General features: G+C 33.8%; 1 protein-coding gene across 2 annotated transcripts; it reads left to right on the forward strand.

Annotated features, from left to right (window-relative positions):
- The first annotated feature begins 13,772 nt into the window (after positions 1-13,772).
- On the forward strand, positions 13,773-16,801 carry LOC105773887 (probable UDP-3-O-acylglucosamine N-acyltransferase 2, mitochondrial). Of its 2 annotated transcripts, XM_012596073.2 has the most exons (10): positions 13,776-14,048; positions 14,164-14,374; positions 14,481-14,557; positions 14,740-14,789; positions 15,155-15,219; positions 15,324-15,375; positions 15,450-15,520; positions 15,666-15,732; positions 16,060-16,131; positions 16,273-16,801. In XM_012596073.2, exons 1-10 carry the CDS (start codon positions 13,898-13,900, stop codon positions 16,339-16,341), a joined length of 885 nt encoding a protein of 294 aa, XP_012451527.1. In that variant the 5' UTR covers positions 13,776-13,897; the 3' UTR covers positions 16,342-16,801. The 2 variants fall into 2 exon arrangements, with proteins under 2 accessions (XP_012451528.1, XP_012451527.1); XM_012596074.2 differs by lacking the exon at positions 15,155-15,219 and having other exon boundaries at positions 13,773-14,048; positions 14,481-14,562; positions 15,282-15,375.
- The last annotated feature ends 8,654 nt before the right edge of the window (positions 16,802-25,455 follow it).

Raw genomic sequence — 25,455 nt, forward strand, 5'->3', positions numbered from 1 at the left:
CCTCATGAGGGCGACATCCAAGTGGTACAATCGATTGAACTGCACCCATATTAACTCATGGAGAGATTTGGCACGAGCGTTTAAAAAAAGATCAGATCATGTGGTGACATGGTACCTGATAGAATTACTATGCAAAACATGGAGAAGAAGCCTAGTGAAAGTTTCAGGCAGTACGCACAGAGATGGAGGGAGGTTGCTGTCCAAGTTTAGCCATCTCTGCTAGAAAGAGAGATGACGATGTTTTTCATCAACACATTGAAGGCACCATTCATCACACATATGTTAGGGAGTGCAACAAAAAGCTTTTCTGACATAATCATGAATGGTGAAATGATTGAAAGCGCCATAAGGAGCGGAAAGATTGATGCTGGAGGAAATAGCAGAAGGCAAGCCTCAAAAGAAAAGGGAAATTAGGTGCACAGCGTGAATACGTACGGTAAATCGATTGCTAATCAACATGGTTCATTAAGACAAGAATTAGGTGTGAAGCCAGGTACTGAAAAGCTCCAGTTCACACCAATTCCAATGTCGTACAATGAGCTGTATTAAAGCTTATTCAATGCGCATGTTGTTGCTCCTTTACATGTGAAGCCTCCACAGCCCCCGTATCCCAAATGGTATGATGCAAGTGCACAATGTGATTATCATGCAGGCATTACGGGGCATTCTATAGAAAATTGCATTACCTTCAAAAAGCTAGTTGAAAAATTCATCAACATGGGTATTGTCAAGATAGATGGTTCATCTAGTACCCAGTCATGATTGAATATGAAGGGGTGTTGAGAAGTGTTCACGATGAAACAACTGAAGAAGAGACCTTGTCAGATTTTTGCCCTTATAGACTTGGGAGTGTTTTAAATAATTAGACTGCAGAAGAAGCCCCTGTAGTATTTAGAGATTACTCAGAGTAATGTTTAAAACACACTTGTTGCCTTCAGCCTAGAGGCAATAAGAATTTCTTTATGAAATAGGCTCATGTCTGAACGTTGTTATTCTAATAAAATACATCTTTGCAGTCATTTTTTAAAGCCAATATTCTTTCATTCTTTTTCGAATAATTATACTTTCATTCTTTCGGATCTTCTTCCATATTATTCTATTCATTCATAATTTTACAAATGATTATTTATACATTCTTTTGTATATTCTTTGGTACCTACTATGGGTCCCCAGATATCAATGACATGAGTGATGCTGATACGGACTCAGAAGTTTCTTTTGAGTGAGATCTGTGTTTAGAGGGATCTCATAACTTTAAAGATGACATAGATTGTAGCCTATTTTCAGACTTGTTGAGGATGGTAGAACAGGAATGAAATCTTACTTCATGAGGGGACAATGAAGATTGTGACCTTAAGATAGCATGCATAACCGAAGAAATGAAGCATGACCTTGTTGAGTTACTTCAAAGAGTTTAAAGATGTCTTCATAGGTTCATATCAGGATATGCTTGAGTAAGCACCGATATTGTAATCGGAACAACAATACGATATCAAGAATTTACAGTATGTTCAAGATTAACATCATGAACGATGCATTTAAAATTCTTTACCGGGGCAATGCCTTCTTCTTTGGCTCATCAGGGTTTAGCCCGTCGAAGTCAAGTTGCCATTTCTCTGTTGTTGGATTTCATCCTAATTGAAGAGGAAGATCCAAAGTTTTCGTCATAGTTAAATTTTGCCCCCAAAAAAAAAACTCTATGAAAGAAATTTGATCACAAAGAAGATCTTGCATTGGTTTTGATCGAAAGGGATAACGAAGACTTGTCTAATCCTATGAGTTCAGATTCAAAAAAAAACAAAAACAAAAAAACAAAACAAAAAACAAAACAAAAAAACAAAACAAAAAACAAAAAAAAAAGGAAAAATGGAGAGGCCAAAGTGAAAACCCGCAAAGGGCACTTTGAGACCAAAGGGGATTTGAGTTGAAAACCCGAAAAGGGCGGCTCAAATATTGATCAGAATGGGGCACGAAGTGATTAGAGCAACTTAAAGTTTAACCAGATTGGGGCATGTGGTGATCTTGTTATACCTGAATTATCAGGAAAAGGTAGGCAACATCTTGGGGCATTGGCAGAGTACTGTGGATCTCCTAAACACATGTCAAACTCAAAAGGATCTTTAAAAAGTTTGTACAAAGAAGTTCAAGCTGCAATATCTGGGGCACCCAATATTCATACTGAATTTTTTATTCTTGGAATACTTCATTCTTTTCCAAGATACATGTTCCCAATCAATTTCTTTGCTATCCTTGTTTACTATTTTTGATAATCTATTCCTTTCGAGCTATGCTCAGAACCAATTGTACTCTCATCCATTGTTATGCCCTTTTTGCAAGCATGTTGCATTAGAATAATGATTAATGGACTAATAAAACTTTCACGAAGGAAGTTTTGCATATTACTCTAGAAGTTTCTAAATAAATACAGGAGCCTGAAACAGGACTATTGTTTAGAACGCACCAAGTTTTTAAAAGTTGGAAATCTGAAAAGGAAGAGTCTAAACTAGGACTTTCTCTTTGGATTTTGTTGTCAAAAACATTGGATGTTGTGTTGATGACAAAGCCTAAATCAACAAGCAAGTAATGATCACCAGGCAATAGAAAGAGGTTACCTCGGGGAAGAGAGCCTTCATTTGTGTATGAGCTTTTGGTACGACACCCTGGGAATGGTATAAGAGACTAGAAAGATTTAGATCCTGTATCCTTGAAATTGTGATAGGAGAGGATTGAAGAAAAGCCATATACTCTTGGGTTACAGTGGGAGAACAATGGTATGAATTTTTGCACCCCAATGGATTAAACTTGGAGGTTCACAGTGGGGGGCAGCCTGGCTAAATGATTCTTCAGAAAAGCCAGTCAAGCAAGAAGGCGTTGTATCACGTCAGTCACAAAGCCTTAATAAACTTCGAGTGATGACAACCTAAGTGGGATCATTCTCGAAAAAATAAATTTTGCATTCATGCAAACACCATTCACACATGTCTAGTTAGGAGCATTTGATGCATTTTGATCATGCCATCCTAATCATTAGGCATAACTAGGTTCATTATACAGGTCATGTTCCACAGAGAACAGATCAGTGAAAGAGTAGATCTTGCCTTCCTGCATTGACGGTGAAGCAGATCGAAAATAAAGTATTGCCTTCCTCGGTTGTAGTGGAGCAAGTTAAAGATAGCAAATCTTGCCTTCCTGCATTGACAACGAAGCAGATCGAAGATGGCAGATTTTACTTCCCTGTGGTTATAGTGGAGTACATTGAAGCTAGTAATTCTACTTCCCTGGGCAACAGTGGAATAGATTGAAGATTTCAGATATTATCTCCCTAAGCAGTAGTGGAGCAGATTGAAGATGGCAGATTTTACCTCCCTGTGGTTACAGTGGAGTACATTGAAGCCAGTAATTCTACTTCCCTGGACAACAGTGGAATAGATTGAAGATTTCAGATCTTATCTCCCTAAGCAGTAATGGAGCAGATCGAAGATGGCGGATTTTACCTCCCCGTGGTTATAGTGGAGTACATTGAAGCTAGTAATTCTACTTCCCTGGACAACAGTGGAATAGATTGAAGATTTCAGATCTTATCTCCCTAAGCAATAGTGGAGCAGATCGAAGATGGCGGATTTTACCTCCCTGTGGTTATAGTGGAGTAGATTGAAGCCAGTAATTCTACTTCCCTGGTCAGCAGTGGAATAGGTTGAAGTAAGCTATAAATCTTATCTCCCTGAAGTTGCAGTAGAATAGATTGAAGCACTAGCCCCTATACTTCTGAAGATGCAGTAGGAAGGAATGAGGCTACTTGAAGAAGAAGAGTTTCATGTTCCAGCAAGACCGGGCAAAATTGGGTATTTTTAAAGTCTTTGCTCCGTTCTCGTTACATGATAACGGGCAAAGAGGGGCAGCTGTAATACCCTATTTTTGGCCCGGGTCTAAAGGGCCCAAATTACAATGGGCCTATGTAGCCCAAAACCCGAAATAAGCAGAGGCCCAAAGCAATGGCCCAACACAATATCAGAAACCCTAGGGTTTCTGGGATGAGTCTTGCGCCGCAGCCACCTAGCCTTGCCCTCCGAATTTCAGCTGAATCTTCACCTGCATAGCAAATCAGCACAAAAAAAGGAAGCAAAACAATAATGGAAAGGAATCAAAGGATTGAGAATCAAATCAATGTAATGGAAAGAAATCAAAAGATTGAGAATAAAATCAATGTAAACAAGATTTTATTTCTATATTCTTTATTATTATGGCTATATAAAGCCATTGAAACATTGTAAAAGGAGGAGACTGAAAAAGAGAGAAGGAAAATTTTCTTTTTGAATACAAAGGTTTTTTTCTCTATATTACCTTGAGGATTATCGTTCTTTTATTTTTCATTTATACATAGATGTATATATATTTTAGTTTCTTTATCTCTTTATTTATTTTTGCTTAAAATATAAAGAAAGGAGGAAAGGGCTTACTCCTCAAGTTGGAATCGCCGGATTTGTACCGTCTCCGTTGCAATCAGAGCATCGGCAAGAGTGAACGGTGGCGTCAGTGGGGTTAAAACCCTAGTAGAGAGCCTTTGTTTTTTTTTTTTGTTTTCTTTTTTTTCTATCTCTGCAAACAATGTTTTTTCAAAAAAACTGTTTTAAATCATGCTAGCGAAACGACACCGCTTTGGGGAGGCGGATTATTTCCGATTTGGCCCTCCATGTAATTCGCGTGTTGCGATTTCGCCCATTATTTTGCTTAAATTTCATTTATTTCTTGTTATTTTAGTTTTTTTAACTATTTTTTTTGCAATTCGTTTTTTAATTTTATTTTCTCATCTTCCTCATCATTATTACTATTATTATTATTTAATTATTATTTTATGTACATACAAACATTTTTATAATATATATACTTTTATATTTTTAATTTCAAAACTTGTTTTTACTTTTGTAAATATGTACACGTATACTTGTACATGTTTTCTTCATAGTTTTTAATATTTTTAAATTAATTAATTTAATTATTATCATTTTTTGTATATATGTAATTATCGTTTTTATAATCTATATATGTATATAATTATTTTATATATATATGTACATATTATATTTTTTTCAATTAATATTTTCTCATATTTATATATATACACATATTTATTTATTTTATTCAATTTTGATAATGTAGATATTATTTAATTATTTTTAATCTATAGATATTTTATATGTACATGTATACTTATTATTTTTTCTAATGAATGTTCTTTTATATTTATATATATACGTATATATCTATTTTTATTTATTTATTTTTAAAATGTTTAACTACTTATTTATTTTTTTACACAAATTTTATAATATATATTTATATATTTCTTTTATAAATGCATTATATTTTGTATGAATCTTATAGTCTATATCTTCATAATTTCCATGTGTGTATTATATGTCTTCGATTTTTATTTATTTTGTTTGCTTTCCTCATTCGAGGTATAATTGTGTTTATATTTAATGTTTTGCATGTCATGAATTATTATTTTTTATTTCGTTTATTTATTTGTTTATATTATTTTATGCCATTAATGTATTTATTATCGTTGTATTTATTATTATAGCATTTGTATGTATAATATAGCGTTACATCATCTTTTACTCAAATTTAAAATTAGAAAATTTCTAAGATTGAGATAATACTCGTATTAAGGATTTTCAAGGAAATTGAGCCCTAACGTATTGGGTTCCGATTTTCTTCGTTAAATCCAACGATCGAGCATTTTTCTTTAATCAAAAATAATAACTCATTATTGGGAATTCAACACGTTGTGTCCTAACGTATTGGATGTGACACATTGGTTTCTCGAAATGAAGATTTTTTAAAAATAGTAAAGGAAATATTCTGAGTTTGGGATTCTAAAGGGATCGTGCCCTAACGTGTTGGGTGTGATTTCTTAAATCTTGGATGAGTGGATGTTCTTTTATTCTGACCTAATTCATTTTGGGGAAAATTAGAATGTTGTGCCCTAACGTATTGGGTGTGGCATTTTTGCTTCTCTGAATTGAAAAGGGTATTAATATGCAACGTTTTAGTTTTTTAAAAGATTATTTTAAAATTTTCGACCTTAAGACATTAATTAATTAACTAGGTACCAATTTTTGGGCGTAATGGGGGTGCTAATCCTTCCTCATACGTAACCGACTTCCGGACCCGTTTTTTTTAAAAAAGAATTCGTTGACCAAAGCCGTTTTAGGTGATCCAGTCACACATTACTAAAAGATTGGTGGCGACTCCCAATTTTCCTTTTTTAAGTCGACAACCTAAAATTTTTGTTTTTCAAAAAACGGTTTCGACAATTGTAATATTGTAATTTTGTATGAATATTGTAACGTCGGGATATATTGTAATATTGTAATTTTTGTATGAATATTGTAATTATTTTATAAATAATTTGTTAGTAATTTAGGATTATGTTATAAATTTTTGTGTTTGTAATTATTTAAAATTTAATTTATTAGTAATTTAGGATTAAGCTATAAGTTGTTGTGTTTAGTTTAATATTTGGTGAGTTTACATATAAAGTTTATAAAAAATTAAAATCATCTTATTAAAAGTTTAATTATAAAAAATTAAAAATCATTTTATTAAAAGTTTAATTATAATGACTTTTTAATCATGTAGTTGTTGTTAACTAATTTAATTTTTATATAATGTAACTTTTATATAATTAAATTTTATTTGATTTTGTATTTATTTAACAGTATTTATTGATTTTTGAAACAAATTAACTGAATTCATTTTTTTGATTACAAAATTACAAACACAAAATTACAATATTCATATAAAAAATTACAATATTCATACAAAATACTAATCCAAAAATATAAATACAAATTTAATTATAAAATAATTACAATATTAATACAAAATTACAATATTCATTGGTGCCTCTCTATGAGGCACCTTCATTGGCGCCTCTCTGTGAGACACCTTCATTGGCGCATACCTGATAGGCGCCACCCGACCCGACCCGACCCGTTGACCGTATTTTGACTCGTATTTTTTTTAAAAAATTATTAAAAAATATAAAAAAATATTTTATTCAAAAAAAAGTTTATTATTTTTTTATTCATTGGCGCCTACCTAATAGGCTCCAATGAAAAAGTAACCTATTTTGATAAATTTTTTTTCTGACATCCTATTTCAGTATTTTTTTTCTATACTATTTGTATAAAAAAACCCCTGAAATGAATGTGGACTGTGGAGACTTGAAGATCAAGCCAAAACTTTAAGTGATAATGGAAGAAGAATCTAATATTTTATAACATGTCACGTTTGGTTTGTGTTGTTGTGGCTTTTTATGAACACGAGTACTGCAACAGCTAAAAAATAACAAGAACAAGGATGAAAATAAATTGAAAGGATACATTAAAACTAGAAGTTAGCATTAAGAGCTGCAGATTCCAAATTGTCCTTGCTTTCAATCGATGTTCAATCTTGCAGTAAAGTTTTCATGTCCCAAATCGAAATCATATTTAAGCTACAAAATTCTCGAAATTATGATATACTAGATTTAAATGATTTTGACTCGTTATCAGTAGAGGTAATTATAGTTTTCGACTAGTGATTTTTTACATTTGTCACTAGAGTTAGGGTGACTTTAGTATGGTGCGGAAAATTAATGAATATTCAGTTTGTGAAATTTTGTATAGTTTTGTTATTTGAAAATCTGAATAAATTATGTTTTTGAGTAATTAATTATTGTTTTGTGGTAGAAATGCTCATGAGTTTGGTCAGGTTTGAATTAGATTTAAGTATGATATTAGAATAAACTATACAGGTGATCACCCAATTAATTAAACATTTTTATTTTAAACACTCCAAATAAAATAAATTGTAATTTAAATCATTTTATACACTTCCATCAAATTAATAAACGGAAAATCTGAAATCATTCACTTGTTCGCTTGGTGCTTCCATTGCCACCCCTTATCTCCCTTGGGGTGGAGATGAAGCTCAGGAAGAAATCGAAAAAAAGTTAAAACTAGCATCAATTTCCTTTAAATTAATCATAACCAACAACATGAAAACTTAAATCTACCAGTACTACTAAATTAACCATGACTAATAATTATTGAAAAAAGAACCATGACGAATAATAATAAAACAATTGCTTTTATCATGATCAAATAAATATATATGAATTAAAAAAATTAACTTATTTCTTAAAAATAAGACATTAATGTTACAGGGTTAGACCTTTCGTCTCGTAATTTGTGTAGTCTTAAATAATTTCTTCGTTTAAAATGTGCCTAAGTCAGCTTAACTCTTGCAAAATGAGATCTCACAGAATTCCTCTAAAGTACCAAAATATAGCGGAAACAATCTCAAAGACAAAAAAAGGTCGAAAGAGCAGAATAGCCACAGAAAAACAATGCACACAATGTGTTTGAGTAAATACTCTTAATATATTTTTTAACTCAAAGAATAGAATACAATGGATACAATGGACAATTACAAATGAGGGAGAGACTCTCTATTTATAGTTGAGCTTTCCTAAACTTGACGGTATAAATTAAGTTACATTGACGGACGAGATCGAAGCTTATCTACAACTAAGAGATTTACACAATCTCTAAAATCATAAAATCAAATCTTATCAGATTACAAATATTCTAAAATTACTTTCCCTATTTACTACGGTAGCTTTAATTTCACATAATTGCTTCGCTGGGCCACCAAGGCTTTAAGTGGATTGGCTTCGTCACTTGTTCTTCGAATCAGGCCAATTCAAGTGGGTCAGATGAGCCCCATTTAATATGTAGACCTCTATGGGACACTTTTGTTGCAATTGTTATGGGCCTTAAATTGTGGCCCCCGACATTCTCCTGCACCCTTTCTTGCAACGCCCTCATTGCGTCCTCAGAATGGTACTAGTTTGATTTGACTCGGAACTTTCTCGACTAGTCTCACTATCAGGTAGTCTCGCCCCTCGAAACCTTTGCCTCGACTTCCATCATTCCCTAACTCAAACCATTTCACTCGTTGGTACATCTTGTTTGCAAGAGCCCGCTGCTCTTACTCTCCCACATTGTAACTTGCCTTGATTGGGATCCCCTTGATCCGCACAACTAGGCTTTGACACACTTACGTTAAACATTGGGTTAACCTTGAGTTTTCCCGCCAAATCTGGTTTGTAAGCACCTTGGCTTCTTCGCTTAAGAACTTTGAAAGGGTTCTTGTATCCTTGCCAAGCCAACAAGTTAGAATGAAAAACACTACCAAAGTGTTTGAGATGTACCTTATTGGCAGCATTTACTCGTATCAACTGTCCAGTTTGCATCACCACTTTATCACTAAAGTCTGATGCACAACCCACATCTCTCATAGGTGGTAGCTCCACTAATAACTCAACAGGCTTTATATCAGTTTCATGCCCCACCAGCATTTCCAAAGGGGCTTCCTTAGTAGTCCGATCTACCGAGTCAATATTCCTCCCATACGAAACATCTTCGACTAGTTAGATTGTTGACGATACCTTGGTCCCAACCCTCATGTCTTAATTTATCAGCACAACACATCGTGGTTGCGAATCATCAAAGATATGAATACAATTGGCAAAAGGAAAAAGACAAGTCATAATATGGTCAAAAAGTTCAAGCCAAGAACAAAGTCGTAATCATCTAAGTGGATTACCTCAAAATCTTCATTGCCCTTCCACTCGTCAATTTGTAGCTCGACTCCTCGTGCTACTCCTATGGTAGAGACCTCTTTAAAATTTATCATCTTGATCTTCTTATTCGATTTTCTAATCGAGAGATCAAGTTTGATCGCGACTTTCTCCTATATGCATAAGTCTAATACTCCAGTATCAAGAAGAGCACTCTTTCTCTAGCCTACGATATTAATGTCCATAAACATCAATCCTACCTTCTTGTTATTCTTCTTTGTAGGAATAAGTATCATTGACCCAAGTTTTGAAGTTTTACTCTCTTCAAACTATGTTTTCTCTCATTTACTGGTCGTGGATAGTTTAGATCGATCTAGACAGTCCTACAACCTATGCGGCCCACAACATAAGAAGCACTTCACTGGCTTCTTCTCACTCTCCTTAGCTTTCTTGGCTTCGACAACCCTCACTATTAAACCAAGCCTCATGTCCTCTTCTTTTGGTTCATCATCCCCTTTGATAGCCGAAAACACAGATCTCTTCGGGTAGTTCCTTAACATATACAGATCGTCGCAAAGGAAGTAATTTTATTTTGTTCCCTTTCTCATTTTGGTTGTTGTTGGTTTTCCACTTCTCATTTATGGTTTCCCATTGTCATTTTTGCCACTATTACTGTTGTCATACTCATCATGTCCTTCATCTTCCCTACTATTGCCTTTCCTATTGGACTTGGAAGACTCGAACTTGCCTTTCCTCAGACCAAGTTCAATTAAGGACTTCACTACCGTCATGGCTTTTGTAAGTTCCTAGACTCCACAGGGTTGCAACTCATATTAGCCCATGGCTTCAACCCATCCATAAAAGAGAAAAACGTCTCTTTCTTGCTTAAATCATAAATCTGGAGTATGAGTTCACTAAACTACTGCACACACTCCCTAATTGTGCCTCATTGCGTAAGTCGACGTAACTTTTCTTGAGTCTCGTCTTCAACATACTCCGGGTAAAACTATGCCTTGAATTTCTTTTGAAACTCCATCCAAGTCTCAATTACGGTTCCACCACATCTCTCATTTGTGAACCTATGATGCCACCATAACAAAACAACATCAGTGAAATACATAACAACAATGTTTACCTTAGTAGCATTGTCCATGATGCTTTTGGCACAGAAATATTGCTTCATTCCCCACAAGAAGTTGCCCACATCGCTTGCAAACCTTGTCCCCGTAAACTCTTTTGGTTTCAAGACATTTATCTCACGATTGAGTGTTGCACCAACACTCCTCTACTCACGGCGGCTCGACACATAACAGACTCTCTCTCGAGCTCCTCAATTCTCGTGTTCAAAGCCTTTGTCGTGGCTATTTTTTCCTCTCTTAAAGCCATCACAATGGCCTTGAAAGCACCGTTTCTTTCCGTGAGCCTACCCACAATGGAATTGAGCACCCTTTGCATCTTTTCCACATTGGAGTTGAGAGACTCCAACACAAAATCTTTAAGCTACTCCTTCACCGAGTCCAACTCATCGATGCATCTCTCGACCACCTCGAGTGTCTCCCTCATGTCCCTCATGGGCTCCTCAAGATTGATCACTTATCCTTTCAAAGTCGACAGCATGTCCCTCGATCGGCTTGCTTTCCTAGCCCTCCTATGAGTCTCTATTGGCTCTATATGATTGGCAACTTCTTTCGACATCTCGAATAGTATCTTCGTAACCTTAGTTCTGACACCAACTGTTATGGGGCTAGACTTTTCGTCTCACAATCTGTGTGGCATTAGGAGATTCCTTTGCTTCAAATGCGCCTAAGTCAGCCTAACTTTCGCAAAATGAAGATTCTCGCAGAATTTCTCTAAGACACCAAAAGAAGCTCAAAATAGCATAATAGCCACAAAAAAGCAATGCACACAAGATATTTGAGTAAATGCTCTCAATATATTCTTTAACGCAAAAAATAGAATACAATGCATACAATAGACGATTACAAATGAGGGGGAGACTCTCTATTTATAGTTGAGCTCCCCAAAATCGACGGTATAGATTGAGTTACATCAACGAACGAGATCGAAGTCTATCTAGAATTAAATGATTTACACAGTCTTCAAGATTACAAAATCAAATCTTCTAAACTTACTTTCCCTATTTACCAAGGTAGTCCTAATTTTTCATAATTGCTTCGTTGGGTCACCAAGACTGTACGTGGATGGGCTTCGTCACTTGTTAAATGAGCCCCATTTAATATGTAGATCTCCATGGGACACTATTGTTGCAAAGCCTATGACTTGTGACACTAGCATATGGTTTAGCAACAGTGATTGGCAAAAAATAAAATAAAAGAAAGGAATTTTGGACGTTGAACTCAATTTTTATTTGCAACAGTTACATTCATTTGTTTTTGGTAAGCTTAAAAATTGTAAATATGGAAGTTGAGTTAATTAGAAAAGTGTTTAATGGCTGCTTGTGGTCACAAAATGTAGATATGGTTTGACGTTAAAACTAAGGAAAATCAGAGCGAAACTTCCATTGTATTGAAGCTGGAAGGAAATTCAGTAGTTTAGATAACTCAAGACTAATCAATTACTCCCTAATGATCCCTTTTCATTTTGTTTTAGTTAAATGTCATTCATAACGACTGAGTTAATTAATGGTTCAATAATTTAATCTTTCCTTGTTTAATACAGTGTTTAAAAATATTAAATTTTGATTTAATTCTTTAAAAAATAAAATATATAAACATAAAAATAAGTTTACTGCATTGCTATTATAAAATTGTCAATTGGTAAAAACTTAGCTTTGATTTCTTGCAAAACGTATCTATCCAAGGCTATTTAATTAAATAAACTAATAAATACAAGCACTAGTAGTTGGTTTTAGTTTTATCCAAACTAAATAATGATGTATAATGTATTCATGAAGTCAAATACTAGGTCATGGTATCAAAGTTCACAATAAATAGATTAACTAAATTTAGGCTTAAATGAGGCATGAATTCCACAATAAATAAATAAATTAAGATTAAGATTAATATGGATTTGGATTTGGATTTGGATTTTTTTATATTAGGGCCTAAATTTCTTTTATATAAATTAGAATTTAAATTTGGTAATTGTTTTCACACTAGGCTTCCAACATTGAGACTTAAATTTTTTTTGTCCAAATTAGTTTTTGAATTTAACAGTTGTTTCCATATTAAACCTTAAACTTTAAGATTTGAAGGATTAACTTAGATAAAAAAAATTCAGATCCTAATATGAAAAAAAATTACCAAATTCAGATGGGTAAACTACACCCATGGTCACTTTTGTTTACCTTAGGTTACATTTCAGTCACTTATGTTTGAAATGTTACGTTTTAGTCACTTATGTTATCGTGTTGTAACATTTTAGTCACTGAGCCGTTAATTGTCGTGAATGGTGTAATAGTAAGCTGACGTGGCACATTAAATCATCATTTCAAACAAAAACTTTAGGTTAAATTATACAATTGGTCCCCATAATTTTTCGTTTTGAGCAAATTATTTCTTTTATGTTCTTTTAACTTTCTTTCTTTTTTTTCTTTTTTCCTTTTCCATTCTCTTCGCTTCTCCTCTTTTTCTACCTTCTTTATTTCTTTTAACATACCGAGAAAGTCGAATTGGTAGTGAAGAAAGAAGCGTGGTATGGGTTTATGGGTTTTGGTTATAGGCAAATGATGACAGTCGACTTCCTACTTCTTTTTTAATTGCCAATTCGACTTCCTAATATGTTAAAAGAAATGGGAAAGGTATGAAATCGAGGAGAAACAAAAAAATGGAAAAAAGAGGAAAGTTTAAAGAACATAAAAGAAAAAAATTAAATTACTTAAAACGAAAAAAATATGGGGATCAATTGTATAATTTAACCTAAAATTTTGTTTGAAATTATGATTTAACGTGCCACGTCAGCTTACCATTACAACATTAACGACGATAAATGGCTCAGTGACTAAAATGTTACAACATGATAACGTAAATGACTAAAACGTAACATTTCAAACATAAGTGACTAAAACGTAACCTAAAGTAAACAAAAGTGATAATGGGTGTAGTTTACCCAATTCAGATTTTACCCTAAAATTTATGTTTTGGTACATTAATCTAAATTTGTGCCCAAACATGGTTTAAGGCCCATCCATTCATGCTTTTGCCCAAACCTTAAACCCAACGGAAAAGAAACTTTACCATTTTCATCTCTTTCTCCAACTCTTCAGTGAACCGTCACAGTAACTGAAACGATCCCATTGTCGTTATGGCAGTTACTCTGAAAAGATTATCCTCAATTCCTCCTTTAATTTTCAGGAACTTTCCTCTTTCTACTCCTTCATGTTTTGGCTCTCTCTATAATTTCTCTGTGTCCTCAACTGACCAACCCGCATTCCCAAATAGCATGGTTAACTCCGGTCAGTTTCTATAGCATCTCAGCTGTTTGCTAAAATGTCTTAATGGATATGTATTGCTCAAATACTTACCGGTTAACTTTGCTCTTTCTTCATATTCTTTTTTCTGTCAAGACAGAAACTGGAGCTGACGTTGATGATGGCCAGGAGTTTTTAAAATGGAAAAATGGTGGTGGCCATTTTCATAAGTCAGCTTGTATTGATCCAACTGTGGTTATCGAGATTGGTGCGATAGTTCATCCGAAATCCGTTTTGGGTGCAAATGTTCATGTTGGTTCAGGGACTGCTATTGGCCCTTGTGTTAAAATCGGCCAGTTCACAAAGATTGGGTAAATCTTTCAATATGACATCCCATGTTGTGAACTTTGATGTTTTGCTTTAATTTTATGTTTATGGCCTCTTTGTTTCCTGATTGATTTATTAAACTTTGTTCAGGTATAATGCTGCACTTAGTAACTGCACTGTAGGTGATTCATGTGTAATCCATAATGGAGTTTGCATCGGTCAAGATGGTAAGGTCAGCTTCTTCTGAGCTTGAAAGTTATAAAAGACATCGGATTTATTCATTTGGTAGTTAATCCGCTATCAAAATGTCTACATATGTCTCCTTTACTTCCTTACCTGTGTTATTGGACTATTGAAGTGTAATTTTGTACTGAAGTTGAATTTGTTTATCTAATTTTATTCATTGCAGGATTTGGATTTTTTGTCGATGAGGATGGCAACATGGTCAAGAAGCCTCAAGTTGGTGTTTATTGGATTTTAAGAATTACAACATTCACAACTAGAAAAATATCCTAACATGATCATATTTCTTAACAGCCTGAATGATTGGCCATAACTTGAAACATATATATACAATCTATTAACTGTTAGAATAGTTGAAATTGTCTCTTATGCTACATAGGAACTTCTTTAAAACTTGCTTGTGTTTCGAGCACTACAAGGCATAACTTAGGAATTGTTTTATGATTAACATTTCTATTATCATTGAATTTATTCTTGTTGATTTAAAAAAGAAAAAAGGTAAAGAATTGCTGCTTGGGTATTTCAGATTTGTTGAACAAGTAAATTCATTTATTATTTTTTTCTGTGATGTTTTTCCTCAGATTTTAAATGTTAGGATAGGGAACCACGTGGATATTGGAGCTAATACATGCATTGATCGGGGCAGGCTAGTTATCTATTAACTCTGAATGTTTTCCACTTCTAACTTGTTTCTGCATTCCTGAGCAGACCAATGTTGAATGAAAGTATATCACCTATTTGGTTGTGCAGTTGGAGAGACACAGTAATAGGAGACCATACAAAGATAGATAACTTAGTTCAGGTGGTGTTTTCTGTCTGACCTTGTTGATAGCCATACTTTATGGTAATGCCCTTACCCAAATGCTGGCCATGCAGATTGGACATAATGTAGTTATTGGGAAAAGTTGCATGCTTTGTGGACAGGTCGGCATAGCCGGTTCAGTGATGTATGTTATTAGTATCCTTTAGTTCTTTTCTCCAGTTTTCCCTTCTAGTTTCTTATGTCTCTGAGTGTGCTCAAGTATGTGAACTTGATAAAATTTTCAAAATTTCTGGGAGTTGTGATCATATTTGGTTTCTGTCCTGCCACAGAATAGGAGACTATGTAGTCCTAGGGGGAAGAGTAGCAGTGCGTGATCATGTCTCTATCATATCAAAGGTATTTACTTGATATTGAGAAGAAAAAGTTAATTCTTGCTTTGAGTTGTTGAGGGTCCTTTAAAATTTTATTTAGTGACACAATTAAGAGATCAGTATGACAATCAATTTGCATGTTTAGTTATTTAACATATATTAGCAAATGCCTGGCAAGAAAAAGGACCTATTGCTAAACTTTTCAGATTGTATACTTGCTCAAAGCTGTCTTGCTTACTGTATGTTTTTCCTTTGTCATTGATTTGATTATATCCCATTGTAATAGCTAAGGGAGTTAAAGGTTTAAATGCTTCCATGAAGGGTATGTTTCTAAATGAAGGTAGTCATGTAGGTGCGACTAGCTGCTAATAGCTGTGTCACTAAGGACATCAGAGAGCCTGGGGACTATGGTGGCTTCCCTGCTGTAAGGATACATTTACATTCTCAATAACTTTGATCTGTTATCAATGTAGAACTATCGAGTAAAAACTCATCTGCCAAATTCTTTTTCTTGCAAAGCTGACACAAAAAGGGCCCTAAACATATTTGTGTTACTGCTTTGCAGGTTCCTATTCATGTTTGGCGAAGACAAATTGCTATTCAATGCCGGAGTTCAAAAAAAGGGAAATCCTAAGGTTTATTAAAAGCTTAGGTCATAGAATTACATATGATACTTGTCTTTCTAGTAGTACTTACTACGTTTACTTTTTTGAAATTAATTTGGAGGGAGGGGATAGTATGCTAACTTTCATTCTGTCAATATATTATACTTTTGGCTTAAACGATAAGTAGATGAGTCCTATGTTATGGACTCTTTTGTTGGCAAGACTTAGTGAAGCAATTAGCTGGAACTTACCTAAATGGAATATTAGTTACATAAGGATTCTTCTTTACAAATTCTTATGATTTAGTTGTTAAAGCATATATGAGCTGCAACTAGGTTAGGAAGATTAGTTTGAAATCCCTTAAATTGAGGGATTTGATTAGGATATTTTGTTTGATTATGATTTAGTTTCCTATTTTCCCCTCAGTAATCCCCTATATGATATCATGTATTGTGAAGGTGGATATAAGAATTTCAGAATCATTTTCTCCTTTAATATGGTATTAGAGCTTTAGGGAATTATTTTTGGAATTTATTGTTCTTGTTTGCGCAACCTTCATTGTTGCCATTACAATACTATTTTAGCCTTCATCCCTGCCACTTTTGCATAATTTTTCCCATTCCCTTATCAACCTATTTCAACCTTCATCATTGTCATTGTTGTGTAATTTTTCCCTTTTCTTCTCTCCATTTTCCATTCCTTCACTTCATCAACTAATTGGTACAAAATTGAAATCTGAAGAATTCAATTCGCCCATGAGCAATCTAAATATGAGGAAACCTCGATAATGAGTAGGTTAAATAATAAAGAAATTGAGAAGCTCGTTAGGGTCTCTTGAGAAACCTTTTGGAACATCTTGTTCTTTATCCTTTTCAAGTAAACATTCATTTACTTTTTCCATGAATGCCTCAGAAAAACTTTATGGTAACTCTTGGATGATAGACTTCGGAACCACATACCATATGTCCCCAACATCTCAATTTTTCCATTCCTATACCCCATGCGGGAGCAACAAAAAAAAATTGTAATTATCAATATCTTTTTAACTACTGTTGCAGGATTCAAAGACATACATATCGCACCTATTTTTGTCCTTAAAAGTGTCTTCTATGCACCAATATTGTTGGCCAATCTTATCTTCATTCAAAAGCTTATGATCTCAAAAGTCATGCTAGTTTTTTCCCTTCTTATTGTGCCTTTCAAGACCTAGGCATGGGGAAGACGATTGGGCTTGCTAAGGGGAGGTGTGGTCTTTATCACCTTGAATCATCTTAGAAAATTAGAAATAACTTATCTCTATCCTTTCTTAGTTCTTCAAATAAAGTTACCATTTGGCCGTATCACCTACGCCTAGGTCATCCATCTTTTAGGGTTTTAAAGGTCATATTTCCTCTCTCTTTTTTTTCCAAGGATTAGATATTGGTGAGTTTGATTGTGATATTTGTGAATTGGCAAAACACATTTGTGTCTATCTTCCTATTAGCAACACAAGAAGTTCTTAGCCTTTTTCATTAATACATAGTGACATAAGGGATCCTTCTACCATACCAAATGCTTTTGGGTCTTGTTGGTTTGTATTTTTAATTGGTGATTATTCTCGAGGTACATGGCTCTTCTTCCTTAAACAAAAATCTGACTTCAGCATTATTATTCCTAATTACCACTCAATGGTTCAAAAAAAATTTGGGGGTTAGAATAAAAAGCTTTAGTACAGACAATGTTAAAGATTACTTCAACCAAAATTTTCCACTATACTTTCAATCATAGGACATTAAACATGATTTATCTTGTGTCATCATATCACAACAAGATGGGTTAGCTGAAAGAAGAAATTACACAACATTGCTCGTATTTTACCCTTTCAAGTGAATGTTCCCAAGTCCTTTTGGGGGTAAGTTGTTCTTAATGCCACGTACATGATAAATAAACTTGTTTAATGTGTATTAAACCCCTAAAAAAAGTCCCGTAGAACTCAATAGTTTTCAGTTGCTTTTGAACCTCAAATGGTCTTTCACTTTGAGTATTTGGGTGTATTACCTTTGTTCATTTCCAAAACCAACATAGATAAAAACTAGATCCTTAAGCTATCAAATCTATCTTCCTGGGTTACTCACCCGCCTTAAAAAGATACAAGTGATATAATCCTTCATAAAAAAATGTTTACATCTTTGTTGATGTCACCTTTGTAGAAAATGAACCTTTTTTTTCCTCTAAGTCCTATCTTCGAGGGAAGATTTCACTGATGGAAGATAGCACTTTTGAGTTTTTTGAATAATTTTAAACCCTCGATCTTCCTTCAACTTGTGTTGTTAAACCCGAGTCCTCTAAACCTATCATTTTCAAGTCACCTAAATCTCATGCTTTTGAACCCAGGTCCTCTAAAGTTACCAATTATGAGCCACTTGATTCTCGTGTTGTGAACTTGAGTCCTCTAAACCTATCACTTCGGAGTCAACTAATCTTGCCTCTAAACTTGTGTCATCTTCCCTACCAACTAGCGTTGCTCATAATCTTTCACAATTCTTATGTGTATTTAAGGAGAAATATCATTTTAGAACTGACACAAGTTTAAGAATCCAACTCAAGATCTGGGATGAAATCATGGTAAGATTTAACCCCTCCCCCTTTACACACATAAACTGTTGAAAAATCTATTGAACCAACAGATGACCTTAACCTCCCTATTGTTGTTAGAAAAGGTAGCAAAGAGTGCACTAAACGTCCACTGTATCCTTTATCTTATTATGTCTCCTTTAAGCACCTATCACAAGCCTACAAGATGTTCATTGTTTCTAAGCCATTGTCAAAAAGAGAATGGATGGATGCTATGAGAGATGAGATAAGTGCTTTAGAAAGAATAAAACATGGGAAATTGTTGGGTGTAATCCAATCTCTACCCCTAATAGTTCCAAATCTTAAGTTGGGAGGTGCTAAAGAATAATTAATTGTTGATAAAAGGATGTATCAAATGTTAGTTGGTAAGCTTATATATCTTTCTCATGCTTGACTAAACGTATCTTACTCAATGAGTGTAATAAGTCAATTCATGCATGATTCAAAAGAACCTCATCGTCAAGCTGCTTATAGAGTGTTGCATTACTTGAAGTGGGATTTGGGGAAACGAATCTTGTTCTAAAAAAGTGATACTCTTAATCTTGAAGGTTACACCGGTGTTGACTATACGAGTTCCCCAGTCTATAAAAGAGAAATTTTAGGGTATTATACTTTTCTTGGAGGTAATCTAGTAACATGAAGGAGCAAGAAACAAAATATTGTGTTAAGGTCATATGAGAAATCAAAATTTAGGGTTATTCTCATTTAAACTACTATGGCTACATATTATTCTAGATGATCCAGGAGTCAAATTAAAAGGTCTTATGAAGCTCTATAATGACAATAAACCAACTATCAATATTGCAAATAATCCTATACAACATGATAGGACAAAACATATTGAAATTGATAAACATTTCTTCAAAGAAAAATTAGATGATGGGATAATATGCATGTTATTTGCTTAATCAAAATTTCAATTAGCAAATGTCTTAACGAAAGGGATGAACAATTCAAGTTTCCATGAGCTTATATCAAAGTTGGGAATTGAAGACATCTTTTCCTCAACTTGAAATGTAGTGCTAAAATGCATGAGTGAGGGATTTGATTAGATATTATTTGATCAAGATATTTTTTTATATTATTTAGTCTTCTATTTTTTCCTTTGTGATAATGTAAAGATAGATGGATAAAAATTTCAAATTTATTTTCTCCTTATATTGGGATGAATTACAATTTTCATGATTTTCTAATTGAAACATTATAAACCTCTAATTAACAGAGGTAATTTTCTTATTAATAAGATTAAGTAAGAATGGAGCTCTTCTAACAAGGTCTAAGGTATCAATTTCTTTTGATGAGTTGAATTTTATTATTAAGTTTCTCTAAAAACAAGAATAAAGAGCTAATCCCTAATTCAATCAAGATATAATTGTGCATCATTAATGACTTGATCATTATTCTTGGGAATCTAATAATTTGACGTTAGATCCAAACACCATGGGTGATAAAAGAACATGTGAGAATTTGGAGGCTTCAATCCAAACAACTATCTTGGAATCTGAAGTCAGGATGGAAGTTAGGAAGCACCAACTAACACCAACTGAAAGTTCTCTTTCAACTTTCAAATTTATTGTGTAACAAATAATAAGACAGGAATTGATAAATATTGTGTTGGTCAACTAGTCATGTTGAAGGCAAACAAAAATTCTTGATGACAAATAATGAACTTGGAAGTGGCAACAATAGTGGAAGAACAATACCACACTTCACCAAGTTAGATTTCCCAATTTATGATAAGTTTGAGGAACCTTTGATATGTTTTCTCCAATGTTAAAATTATTTTACCAACCAACAACATTTATAACAAATCAAGTTAGTCTAGTAGTTTTCCACTTGTTGGGGGAAGCCCAATTATGGTATTATAAAATCAAGCAATAAAAGTTAGATATCAATTTATACAAATTTACTTAGTTTTAAACATTACATTTTGGCCTTCTAGTATGAGGTAACATTTTTAAGGACCTGTTAATTTAAGGCAAACAAGTTATGCGTAGGAGTATTAATGACTTTTTTTTGAATTGACTAACAAGTATTTTATTCACTACTAGACTAGTTGACTCCATTCATTTGGATGTAGAGGTGTAGCTGTTGACAAACCTTGTGCAAGCCATAAGCTTGGCCAAGGATTTTGAGAAAAAAAAGGCAATAGATTCTTGCGAGTTCACTTTGCAATTTCAAAACAGCATCCAGGATGGTCATCGAATCTAATAACTCAACAACTTCATCTCCAAAATTTGTCACTAAGGAAACACAGTTTCAACTAATTCTTGAGTGTTTCTTCTCCATTTATTATGAAATTAATAAGGGTAGAAATGACAAAAACGCAATTCAAGAGATTATGCTATAATTATGAAGAAGTATTTGTTCAAAGGCATCAATGTAAGAAGCTATTTTCAATAGAAATTGAATGCAAACTAGACCAACCTATTCAAGGAAAACTTATAGAACCAACCACCTCTTTACATACAATAATAAGGAAACAAGGGTTTAATACAATGAAATTGTAGGCTATGATAATAATCATGCCTTACTAAGTTTGGTTGATTTTGGAAGCACCACAATTTCATTAGCTCTATTACTTCTACCATATTGGGATTCAACATCCATCCCTCAATCTAATCTATCGATTTCAATGGCTAAAAGAGAGAAAGTTTTTAGTGTCAACTCATGTTTGGTTACGCAAAATTTCATTATTAACCATCCATTTCTTGATGACTTCTTTGTGATTATATTCGATGGTTTTTATATTGTTTTAAGTATCAAATGACTACAAACGTTGGGGCTAATCATATGAGATTTTAAACCTAAGCTATACATTTTAACATGGACAACTCTTTCATAATGCTTTATGGGTAGCTTTCATTTAACCAATTACGATGCCATTGGCTTTAGGCCTTCACTTTATTGAAGGAATTAGACTAATTAATGAGAAAATTCATTGATTTATTTCATAAACCAGAAGGGTTGACACTATTGCAAAGTTGTGATCACTGCATACGCTTACAACATAAAACAAGACGAATAGTAACCTTATTGGTATCCTTATTTACAAAACGGATGAAATTGAAAGCTAATTTGAATATATGCTGCAATAAGGAATTGCTTACTCATTCTAATCTCATTTTCTCGTCTCTAGTTTTATTGGTCCAAAAGTATGATGCATATGACAATTTTGTTTTGATTATAGAGATCTCAATGCGAGGACCATCAAATACAATTTTTTTTATTATCGTGGTAGACAATCATTGGATGAATTTTATGAAGCTTAATTTTTCATTAAATTGGACCTTTGTTCTAGATGTTTGACCAGCAAATACAATTTTTTTATGATCATGGTAGACAATCATTGGATGAACTTTATGAAGCTTAATTTTTCATTAAATTGGACCTTTGTTCTAGATTTTTCCTAAAGTTTATGGATTAAAAAGATTGCCCTTCGCATACAACATGACCATTTTGAATTTCTAGTCATGTCGTTTGGGCTTACCAATGCCCTTTACGTTTCAAGCATTAATGAATGAGATATTTTAGCAGCACTTATGTCACATTGTTTTTAATGCTCACCCACTAAGCACTTTGGTCGTGGATTGTTGGAACTTAATCAACGAGGGTTGGGTTATCGAAGTCAAACATACCTTTAAAGAAGGCAACAAATGTATAGATCATCTCGTAAATATGGTGCAGAACAATAGTGTTGGTCTAGTCTTATTAGATTCTTCGCTGTTAAGCATTACCCCATTACTATAAATTGATGCTTATGGTAGAGGTGAACTTCATTTGTAATTCTTTTTTATCCTCTTTGTACTAAAAAAATATGGAACATTTGCTACACCTAAAAATTATGTTTGATTTTCAATGAATGCATTATTTTTTTAAAAAAAAATATCTAAACACTCTTGTAGTGAAACTCAAGTTGCATATTTGGGCCATATCATTTTAACTATCATTGCATCTATCGATCCTACAAAATTTTTGGCTATTTCCACCTGACCCCAACCTAGTAAATTACATCATTACATGGTTTTCTTATTTGGTTAGGTATTATTGAAAATTCATCATGAATTATGGCCAAGTTGCAACTCTAGTGACTAGTATGATCAAACAAAATGCTTTTTAATGGACAAATACAAGGTGTTGTTACATTTAAGGCTCCAAAAAAGGCTTTAAATGTTGCTTTAAAGATACAAATGTCAAATTTTAAAGAGAAACTTGTGATAGATTGAGATGTTTTGAGAGGTGAAATTGGACTTGTCCTTTAACAATAAAGTCACTTGGTTGTCTTTTTCAGCTAAAATTTGTCAAAATGTCATTTAAAGTTAGCTTCTTATGAATGGGACTTGATCAGGTTGGCTAAGGAAATCTAACATTAGCGCCTTCATTGTGACGATACTCATTTCTTTTTGAACCAACCTCTACATCCTTTGTTAGAATTAAGTCACCCGAATCCTTATTTAAATAAAATACTGTGGTAAAATAAAATAAAAGTAAAATCCCTATAGAATTATGCTTCTTTTATTTTATTTTAGAATAAGGTTTTTTAAACCTTATTAAACTCTATCTATTTGATATTGATTAGAATAAGGTGTGTCACTCTTATTAGAATATGGTTCTACAAGCCTATAAATAGACATAGTCTACGCCTCTTGTAATTAATTCAAATTCAACATAGTGAATTTTCTTCTCCTCTGTCCATGGTTTTTTCCCGAAAGGGTTTCCATGTAAAATCTGTCTGTTCTTTATTTTTATTTCTATTTCTATTTTCTTTGTGATATATTGTCATTACCGATATTCTATTTTTACAACTTGGTATCCGAGCATCCGGGTTGTTCATCTCAATCACGGTAATAGCGTCTTTGAAGTATGAAATTCCGCTGTTAGATCGCAACACCAGATTCGCGTTGTGGCAGATAAAGATGCAGACAATTCTTACACAGATAGATTTAGAGGAAGCCCTGCTAGGGGTAGATAAGATGCCTTCAACATTGACAGAGGAAAATAAGAAGCATAAGGATCGAAAGGCGTTAACACAATTACATTTGCATTTGTCTAACAAAATTTTGTAGGATGTGATGAAGGAGAAGACCGCCGCTGGATTATGGAAGAGGTTGGAATAAATATGTATGTCAAAAACTCTAACTAGTAAGTTGCATATGAAGCAACGTCTTTATGCTCATCGTTTGGAGGAAGGTGCGTCTATGCTCGAACACTTGACAGTGTTTAAAGAAATTCTCTCAAATTTGGAGGTCATGGAGGTTTAGTATGATAAGGAAGATCTAGGGTTGATTCTACTTTTTTCGTTGCCCCCGTCTTATTCAACCTTTAAAGATACAATTTTATATAGCCGTGAATCTCTCACAGTTGCTGAGGTTTATGATTCTTTAACCTCATATGATAGGATGAAGCATCTTGTGGTTAAAACCGACTCTCAAGGAGAATGTCTCATTGTTCGTGAGAGATAAGATCAGAATGCTGATGATGATCGTGGAAGGACACAAGAATGGAATCCTCGCGATAAATCTAAGGGTAGATAGAAGTCTTCAAATAAAGGTAAAACTTGTAACTTTTACAAGAAGAAATGACACATTAAATCTGAGTGCTATAAGCTACAGAACAAGATCAAAAGGGAGGCTGCGAATCAAAATGGAAAACAACCAAAAAATTTTGGTAAGGCTGATGTTGTAGAAGACTACAACAATGGTGAACTTCTAGTCGCTTTTGTCAACAATTTTAAAGTGAGCGAGAAGTTGATCCTTGATTCGGGCTGCACCTTCTACATGAGTCCCAATCGGGATTGGTTTAAAACTTATGAAACAGTGTCTAAAGGTATTGTTTTGATGGGAAATAATGTTTCATGTAAAATTACAAGTGTTGGAACAATTAAAGTTAAGATGTTTGATGGAGTTGTTAGAACACTTAGTGACGTATGACATGTTCCAAAATTAAAGAGAAATTTAATTTCGTTGAGTACTCTTGATTCAAAAGGGTACAAATACACAGCTGAAAGTGGGGTTTTGAAGATTTCCAAAGGTTCCCTCGTTGCGATGAAAGGGCAAAGAAAGACTGCTAAGTTATATGTTTTGTAGGGTTTTACTGTTACTGATGATGTAGCTATCATATCCTCTTCCTTTTCAAATGATGATATTACTAAAATTTGGCATATGCGCCTAGGGTATATGAGTGAGAATAGCATGGCAGAATTGAGCAAAAGAGGACTTCTTGATGGGTAAGGAATTTGCAAACTGAAGTTCTGTGAGCACTACATTTTTAGGAAGCAAAAGAGAGTTCGATTCACCAGAGGCATCCATAACACGAAAGGAACATTGGAGTATATTCATTTTGATCTGTGGGGGCCATCCAGAGTGCCTTCGAGAGGTGGAGCTAATTATATGCTAACTTTTATTAATGATTTTTCCAAAAAAGTGTGGGCGTTCTTCCTGAAGCAGAAAAGGGATGCGTTTTTCGCATTTAAGTCTTGGAAAACCATGATTGAAAAATAGGCGAGAAAGCAAATAAAATATCTCCACACA

The sequence above is a fragment of the Gossypium raimondii genome, chromosome 6 (genome assembly GCF_025698545.1).
Source record: "Gossypium raimondii isolate GPD5lz chromosome 6, ASM2569854v1, whole genome shotgun sequence".
NCBI lineage: Eukaryota > Viridiplantae > Streptophyta > Magnoliopsida > Malvales > Malvaceae > Gossypium > Gossypium raimondii.

Excerpts from the sequence above, each read along its gene's own strand:
- LOC105773887 (XM_012596073.2), top strand. The coding sequence starts at position 13,898 with ATGGCAGTTACTCTGAAAAGATTATCCTCAATTCCTCCTTTAATTTTC. Across the intron at positions 14,558-14,739 it reads AGTTTGCATCGGTCAAGATG|GATTTGGATTTTTTGTCGAT; the intron begins GTAAGGTCAGCT and ends TATTCATTGCAG. Across the intron at positions 15,733-16,059 it reads ATGTCTCTATCATATCAAAG|GTGCGACTAGCTGCTAATAG; the intron begins GTATTTACTTGA and ends GTAGTCATGTAG.